This window comes from Pteropus vampyrus, unplaced genomic scaffold (assembly GCF_000151845.1).
Source record: "Pteropus vampyrus isolate Shadow unplaced genomic scaffold, Pvam_2.0 Scaffold577, whole genome shotgun sequence".
In the NCBI taxonomy this organism is placed as follows: Eukaryota; Metazoa; Chordata; class Mammalia; order Chiroptera; family Pteropodidae; genus Pteropus; species Pteropus vampyrus.
The window spans coordinates 159,187-168,384 of record NW_011889358.1 but is presented as its reverse complement, the minus strand read 5'-3'; the positions used below and the strand labels follow the sequence as shown (position 1 = coordinate 168,384).

At 34.3% G+C, this 9,198-nt stretch overlaps 1 protein-coding gene across 1 annotated transcript; it reads left to right on the top strand.

Annotated features, from left to right (window-relative positions):
- The first annotated feature begins 468 nt into the window (after positions 1 to 468).
- Positions 469 to 1,407, top strand: LOC105308435 (olfactory receptor 6C75). The gene has a single exon (XM_011384409.1). The coding sequence runs from the start codon at positions 469 to 471 to the stop codon at positions 1,405 to 1,407; it is 939 nt and encodes a 312-aa protein (XP_011382711.1).
- The last annotated feature ends 7,791 nt before the right edge of the window (positions 1,408 to 9,198 follow it).

Genomic DNA, 9,198 nt, shown 5'->3' with positions numbered 1-9,198 from the left:
AGATAGATGACTGCATTGCCTCTGTGAATTGTAAATTTTGAATGAAGGATAAAGAAAGAAATCCTTATTTAATATAGAAAAATTTTAAATATATAAAGTAAAAAGTAAAAAAGAAATCTTCAAAATGTATTGTGGTATGCTGGGAGTAAGCTCTCAGAGTTTTATTCGAGAAGATATTAACATGTTTTTTTGTTATTTTCAGGAATATATCAAAATATTCAGAGGTCAGAGATATATACTGAAATGTATAAGAATACAGTGAATAAAAATGAAATGAATTAATATACGCTATAATATATACAGAGGTCTTTAAAGGATTTCATTTCTATGTACTACAAAATCATTTTTCACTAAAAGAAAAAGACAGCAATTTCTTTAACGTGAGAGTTACTTTGCTAATGTCATAGCTTTCTTATTTCCTCATCTATTTTACAACTAAAAAGAATATCATTGAAAAGAAGGGAAATAATGAAAAATTTCACAGAAGTAACCGAGTTTATTCTTCTTGGACTGACAAATGACCCACGGTGGCAAGTTGTTCTTTTCATATTTCTTCTTGTTACCTACATGCTAAGTGTGACTGGGAACCTTATCATCATCACCCTCACGCTGTCAGATCCCCACCTGCAGACTCCAATGTATTTCTTCCTTCGAAACTTCTCAGTCCTAGAAATATCATTCACGTCAGTCTGCATTCCCAGGTTCCTTGTCACCATTGTGACAGGGGACAGAACTATTTCTTATAATGGTTGTGTGGCCCAGCTGTTTTTCTTCATCTTCTTGGGGGTGACAGAATTTTACCTTCTCGCCGCCATGTCCTATGACCGCTATGTGGCCATCTGCAAACCTCTACATTACACCACCATCATGAGCAGCAGAGTCTGTATCCTTCTTGTCTTTAGCTCTTGGCTCGCAGGATTCCTGATCATTTTTCCACCAATAATTCTACTGATGCAATTGAATTTCTGTGCCTCCAATGTAATTGATCATTTTATCTGTGATTCTTCTCCAATTTTGCAGCTTGCTTGCACGAACACTAGCTTTCTCGAATTCATGGCATTTTTTTTAGCTGTGGTAACACTTATGGTCACCTTAACACTAGTTATTCTCTCCTACACATACATCATCCGTGCAATTGTGAGAATTCCTTCCACGAGTCAAAGGAAGAAAGCTTTTTCCACTTGTTCCTCCCACATGATAGTTGTCTCCCTCTCTTACGGTAGCTGCATTTTCATGTACATTAAGCCTTCTGCAAGGGAGAGAGTGTCTTTAAGCAAAGGGGTAGCTGTGCTCAATACCTCAGTGGCTCCTCTTTTGAATCCTTTCATATATACACTAAGAAACCGGCAAGTGAAGCAAGCCTTCAAGAACATGATCCAGAGAATGGCCTTTTCTTCAAATAAATGAATGTGATTATGTGAAATATGTACTCCTGTTAGCAAAGCTGAATAAAACTCTTTGCCCTTCTCCGGATAAGTTATTTGAAAACCTCATTTCATTATGTCATTTAGGCATGTTTATATACTGTCAATGTCTGTTTTCTTAATAGTCTAAAAACAAGGTCCTAACTACTTTAAGTTATAGAGAAAATGGTCAATTTCTTACCTTTATAACTGAATTTTAGAAAAGTCAATAATCTCCATTGTTTCTCATATCATAGCAAGGTATATTGTAAATCTATCCAAAATGTAAAGATTGTTCGAATATAAGAAGCTTGCTAAAAACCACATACAAATAGAAAACTTATTTTATGTGAAATAAAAATATGTGTTTTAATTAATATCTCTATAATTTTTCTTCCATGTCACCAATAAAAATGTGTTACATAATTGTTGTCTATTTGAATTTGCCAATAAAATATAGTTATAGTATTAGAAAATTAAATAAAAATTTAAGATAAAATGTTTTGTCAGAAATTTTATCTTTGCAATTGGAAATGAGGTTGTATTGATTTTGTATTAATTTTCCCAGAAAACAAAAACAGTAGTTTTAGTGTGATAGAAGAGACAGAATTTATCTATTTTCTTCTTTGATAATATTTCCTAAAATAATAGACTATTTAACTGAAAATTTTCCTATTTCTGCCAATCATATTTGAAAAGCAAAATCATAGTCTCTACAGGCAAATCAAGCTATCATGAAGAAATTCATGTTTACATTTGACTCTTTCATTTGATAGATAAATGGTCTTTCCTCTTGACACAAAGAAAATGACAAACTCCATGTTTAGAATAGTGTGAGATATTGACTCTAGTATCTTAGAAATGATATATGAATTATTTATGTCTTTGTTTTCCTTTTTTCTCAAATCTACAATGATGTGTTTATCTTTCCAATGTCTCTTTTACAGAAGGTTCTACCTTCCTCACTCATATACGAGAAAATGATTCTTGGAAGTATTGAGAACTGTAGAAAATGTGTTCACACCCTGTTCCTATAGTGAATGAGCCCTTCAATTCTAATGTATCACTAAGAAAATTGGAATAGTAATTATGAGTCTAAGTAGATACAGGGTAACTGGATTTGTCTTTTGTTTCTGGATTTACAACTTGGTCTGATTACACCTTAGTAGAAAGAGCTCTACATATTTTTCAAGTCCACGGTAGAAATATGTTTTGTTAAAGCTCGTAGACTAGAGTGTCCTTAAGCACTCACCTCTTTCTTACAATTGTACTTTCGAGGAATGGGTTACATTTTTTTTCAAGCAGATTTAGCATCATACTACCAAAAAAATGACAATTAAAAGATAACTTTATTTGATTTTGAATTCTTTATTGAGGCAATTTGTAAATAAATGAAACAAGACAAGTTTGCTATTGAAGGTTATAACAAGTAAGCACAAGTGTAAAAGTGAAAATTAGGACTGTGGAAAAACAAAATACAAATGTTAACTAAATGAATATACACTATATTGTATGATTGTTAGCTAGGTAGGTAAATGGGAGGGAAGAGGAGAGCAAGAGCAAGAGCGAGAGCAAGAGCGAGAGCGAGAGTGAGAGATAATAAGGTGAAAGAAAATTGATCCTCTTGATCAACAGAAACTTATCTGAAGGTGATTCTAGACACATAGTTGATAAGCATAAATATATGAAAACACTATAAATCTTTCCGAAAGTATTATTTTTATACTTTAAGGTGAAATATTGTTTTAAAGTATTGTGAAATCACAAAGTTTTGATTGCAAATGTGAGGTTTGGTGAAAAATGTATCAGATATATGGTAGATGTCATATTTTTAGAGTTTTTCAAGAAGTGTTCTCATAAAATGTTTGCACTGTAACATTTCAAAAAGTGTCACCCTAATAAATTTAATAAAAAATAAATAAATAAAAAATAAAAATGTTTTATATGGTATCATTGAGTGTAGATTTAAAAGTGATATGAAGAACCAAGTAACTCAATTGAAGTACTTATGCTTTTTGACTCCTATGTTTGTAACCATTTCATCTAGCAGTCAGAACCCCAGGTTTAATCCTGCTTACTTCATCTTTTTCTGGATACTCATTTTCCTAGTTTTCTTTCATATCTTTTTTACCTTGCAAAAAAATGGCTATATTATCTTCTGTTATGAGTATCTTCAAGGAGCTCTGGTTTGATTTTGTACAAGATACTGAGAAGTAATCTTACTTAATCTTACTGCAATTATACCGAATCCACAAGCAAATTTTTTTTTAGGTTAGCTTGGTTCATCTCTATTGTTAAAATAAACTTCTGCTCAGTTTCTTTCAGCAAGATACAGGTTTTCTGTATTCTTTTATTTTTTAAGTAGCTAATCAGTACTGAACTTCGTAACTAATTTGTTTTTAAATTTTCTTTAAATTAGATTTATTATGGTGACATTAGTTAAAATTATATAGGTTTCAAGTGTACAATTCAATAATACATCGTCTGTGTTCACCACGTTGTGTGTTCACCAAAGTCAAATATTCTGTCTTTATTTTTCTATTACATTTGACATATAATATTATACTAGTTTCAGAGGTACAACATGGTGATTAAACGTTTATATAACTTATGAAGTGATCAAGCCAATAACTCTAATACTCATCTGACACCATCCGTAGTTATTACAATATTAATGACTATATTCCTTACACTATACTTTACTTCCTCATGACTATTTTGTAATTACCAACTTGTATTTCTTAATTTCTTTCCCTTCTTCACCCACCCTGCAATCCCCATTCCTATGGCAACCATCAAAATGTTCTCTGTATCTATGAGTTTCTTTCTGCTTTGTTTGTTGGTTTATTTTATTCTTTAAAGTCCACATGTAAGTAAAATCATATGTCATTTGTCTTTCTGTGTCTGAATTACTCCATTCAGCACAAGACCCTCTAGGTCCATCCATGTTGTTGCAGATGGCAAGATTTTATTCTTTTTTTATAGCTGAGTAATATTCCATTGTATATATGTACCACCTCATCATCATCCGTTCTTCCATTTATGGACCCTGTGTTTGCCTCCATGTCTTGGCTATTGTAAATAATGCTGCAATGAACATAGAGATGCATATGTCTTTTCAAACTAGTATTTTGGGTTTGTTCAGATAAATATCCTGCAGTGGGATTACTGGGTCCATTGCTTTACTTTCAATCTGTGTGTGTCTTCAATTTGAAATGAATCTGTTGCAGGCATCATATGTAAGGGTCTTGTTTTCTTATTCATTCAGCTACCCTATGTCTTTTGATCGGAGCTCTTAATCCATTTAAATTTAAAGTAATTTTTGATAGATATGCAGTTATTGTCATTTTATTTTTCATACTTTTGATCATCTTTCTTTCTTTCTTCTTCTTAAAGAAATCCCTCTAACATTTCTTGTAATACTGGTTTGGTGGTGATGAGTTCCTTTTTCTCTTCTGAGAAGCTCTTTCTCTGTCTTTTGATTCTAAAAGAAAGCTTTGCTGGGTAGAGTAATCTTGGTTGTAAGTCCTTGCTTTTCATCACTTTGAGTATTTTGTCTCAATCCCTTCTGTGCTGGAAAGTTTCTGTTGAGAAATCAGCTCATAGTCTTATAGGAGTCCCCTGTAGATAACTGCTTTTCTCTGGCTGCTTTTCGGGGTTTTTTGTCTTTAACCTTTGGCATTTTAATTGTGCTGTGTCTTTGTGTTGGTCTCTTTGAGTTCATCCTGTTTGGGACACTCTGTGCTTTCTGGGCTTGTATATCTGTATCATTCGCCAGGTTAGAGAAGTTTGCCATTATTATTTCTTCAAATATATTTTCAATTCCTTTCTCTCTCTCATATCCTTCTGCTACCTCTATGATGTGAATGTTGGTATGCTTAATGTTGTCTCAGAGGTCCCTTAAACTATCCTCATTCTTTTTTCTTGTTGCTGTTCTGATTGGGTGTTTTCTGCTACCTTATCTTCTAAATCACTGATTGGCTCCTCTGCTTCATTTAATCTATTGTCGGTTTCCTCTAATGTATTCTTCATTTCGGTTATCATAGTCTTTATTTCTGATAGGTTCTCTTTTGTGTTTTCTATCTCCATTTTTATATCTTCTATCTCTCTGTTAAATTTCTCACTGAGTCCATCTACTCTTCCCCTAAGTTCATTGAGCATCCTTATAACCAGTATTTGGAACACTGTATTTGATAGATTACTTGTCTCCATTTTGTTTAGTTCTTATTCTGGAGTTTTGTTCTGTTCTTTCATTTGGGACATGTTTCTTTGTTTCCCCGTTTTGGCTGCCTCCTTGTGTTTGTTTCTATCTATTAGATAGGATTGGTATGTCTCCTGGTCTTAGAATTATGTAGTAGGTGTCCTGTGAGGCCCAGTTGAGTAGTCTCCTCGGTCACCTGAGCTGGGTGCTCCAAGTATGTCCCTTGTATGTGTTATGTGTGCCCTCCTGTTGTAGTTGACCTTTGGTTGCTGTTTACATGTCAATAGGACTGACCCTCAAGCTAATTGTTTGTAAGGACTGACCAGTGACTACAGTGGAGGAGCTGTTTGTGCAGGGGCTGACCCTATGGAGCAGGATTTGCTTTCTCAGGGCTCTGGTGCCTGCCCAGTGCGCCTTTTGGGTGTGTTGTCCTCAGATGCAGCCAAGGGTGGTGCTCCGGCTCAGTTCAAAGCCGACCACCAGGAGTGCCAGCCCCAAGGCATCCTGGGAGGAGTCCTACCACAGGCCAAATTCAAGTGCAGCCTGTGCCCTGCCTGGGGCCACTTATCATGAGCCACAAAGCAATCTGCAGATGGCCACCACTCCTACTGGGCATAGAGATGCCTTGAGAGGCCAAACTGCAAACCAAAGCTGGCTGCATTCATGCCAGGCTTGGCACTGCTCAGCAAGATGTTTGGGGCATCCTGAGTCTGGATGCTGCTTGTTTGAGTTTTCTAAACCTTAGAGATATTTTGCGAAAGTCCACAGCATGAGCCAAGACAGGTCGTTTGAATGGAAAAGCTACTTGAAGAAACTTGGTGGCAAGTTGGGTGCGGCAGCATCTCAGGGAAGCACCAGGATGGGGTGACCATTAGGTTGATGGAGGCTCAGATATAGTGGCTGTCTGCGTCTGCATGCCAGGAGGGACAAGGGCTCAACAAGGGCTGTCTTGGAGAAGGCTGCTTCTCCAGCCCTCACCCTGAAGCCAGACAATTCACTTCCTCCCTGTATATTCCTAGTGCCTTTCAAGCTTCTGCCCAGTGCTGGAGCTCAGAGCAAACGAGTCCATCAGTAAGTCCATACAAAGGCCCCTTGACGGGAACAGCTTGGACTCCAGCAGCCATAATCTCCACTGGTTTTCACATCCAAAAGTTGTAGAGACTTCTCTTACTGGCACTGGAACTCTGGGCTGAGGAGTCTGGTGTGAGACTGGGACCCCTCACTTTTTCAAGGGGACCTCTGCAGCCTATATATCCCTCTTGATTTTTATTCACCATGTGCAGGTGTTGGACCAGCCTATTTCATGTCTCCACCTGTCCTACCAGTCTCGACATGCCTTCTTCTGTATGTCCTCAGTTGTAGCACTTCTGTTCAACCAGACTTCAGGAGATTCTCAATGACAGTTGTTCTATAGTTTAGTTGTAATTTTGATGTGTTCATGAGAGGAGACAAGTACAGCGTATATTTACTCTGCCATCTTGACTGAAAATCTCTTATCTTTTGTAAATGGTTATTTTCTGATGATATATCCCTGGTTATTCATGGGTTCTTTTGTACTGCCAATTAGAACTTTCTTCAATGGAAGAAAATTTTAACAAAGTGTAGTGCAATATAAATCTCAAAATTCGTATGCAAATTTCAAGTTGAAATTTTTCCATAGAATGTAATTAATTTAATTTTTCAGTTAGTTTCAACTTAATAAATAGCTTCAATGTAAGAAAATTTTACATTCAGTTGTATAAAATACTCAATCTTTTACTAAATATAAAAAAATGCACCAGTTAATTTTTCAATAAACCTATTGAGAATTATTGGTTATGGTGTTATTCTAATAGAAAAATTCAAACACTCTCAAATATATACATTGAATCTTGCATCACAAATTACACAAAATTTTCTCTAATTCAGAAATTAATTGGTTTAATCTGTAGTCACACATTCAGAATAGAATGAATTATTTAACATTTGTTTTGTATAAAAACAACAAAATACTGAAACCACTTATTTTCTATGAATTTTGCAAGTTTTGTTGGCTGATACATTATGAAAAATTTTTTTTGTATCATTAACCAAAAATGTAAGTCCATGAAAATACAAATATATAGCTCTAAGGATGAAAATAATTCAAATTTGGCATACATAGAAAACATACTGTAAAAGGAAGAGGTAAAAATGATAATCAAATACTTCAGTAACTGAAAACAATGTGCCATATCCCAAATTGTCTAGTAAGAAAATAAATAAATAAATGTAATAGAAGAGTACATAAACTTTGCTTGCTTCATTTTCTAATGTTAAAGAAACAATACTTAAGGAGATTTTTTTGATAACCAATTTCATGAGTTTTATGTTTATGCATCAATCTCTCAATTTTTATTGTATCTTAATGTGTCAATCTACTAACTATACCTTATCTAAAATAGATACTCAATTTTTCATTACAAATAAAACATTTGAATAGCACATTTTATATGTAGCTCTTTCCTCTTGTTATTTTCTGCTTCACAAATTGACACGTAATTGGATTATATTCAGTTAAAAATAAAATAAAATTGACCGTACAAAATCCAAAATAATTCAAAGATTGCTATTACCTCACTGTTCATTGCATTATACACCTTTTTGATGTTTAATGTTTAAAAAAAAAATTATTTCCCAAGGGTATATAATTAAAATTATTCAACTAAATTTAGAGTGTGTTTATCAGTTCCAGATCTCTCCAGAGACATTTTAATTGTTTTTCTGCAAGACTTTCTTGTGATTTTTTTTTTTTTTTTTTTTGGTTAGGGGACAGATAAAAACAGTCAGTATTGGAAACTATAGTTAAAAAACCCAGTTTTTCCCCTTGGAGGTTAACCATTTTGGAAAAAATATAACCCATCTTCCTTTCACAAAAGTTATTGAGAATCAAGTAAGATATTATATTACTAGATTTTCCTAATCTAAGATTTTCCTAATCTAAGGTTAGGATTTTATTTTTATGTAAATTTTGGAAAATAACAGATAACTAAATGCCTAACCTTAGATTGTGCAACTGGAGATAGTTCTTTACATTTCAAGGATTTTATTTCTCACCGGTTATTACTCATATGCCATGTAGCTCACCTCTTTTCCATAGTTATTATTTCTTGATTTTCACTCATGGATTATAGCCCTCTCCTCATGAACTAAGAACTTCACTTAATTAATCAGCAAAATATATAACTTTCTCACCTCTATTTACCTATTTCACTATTATTGTCCTGACCCTAGATTTCCCTTTTTCTTTTCCTTTTTCTTTTATTTGTTTAATTTTGGGGGAGTCTTACCAACATTTGCTTTAACTTCTGGTTCTGCTGTGTCACCATTTAAAATCATAGGACTGGATTTATTTTGCTGCTGCTCTCTCCCATGTCTACAACTTCTAGCTTTGCTCCTAAACGAGTATTGCCAGAGCCACAGTTACTCAATAAAAAATTTTGCAATACTACTTGAGTCTTAGCCTTTCAGACTTAACATGGATTGACTGCTTGGGACTGTCTATAGAGCTTTTGCCACCACATCATCAACTCTTTCCTGGATCACAAGTTGCAGGACCTCTTGAATACTTTGTTC

Excerpts from the sequence above, each read along its gene's own strand:
- LOC105308435 (XM_011384409.1), top strand. The coding sequence starts at position 469 with ATGAAAAATTTCACAGAAGTAACCGAGTTTATTCTTCTTGGACTGACA.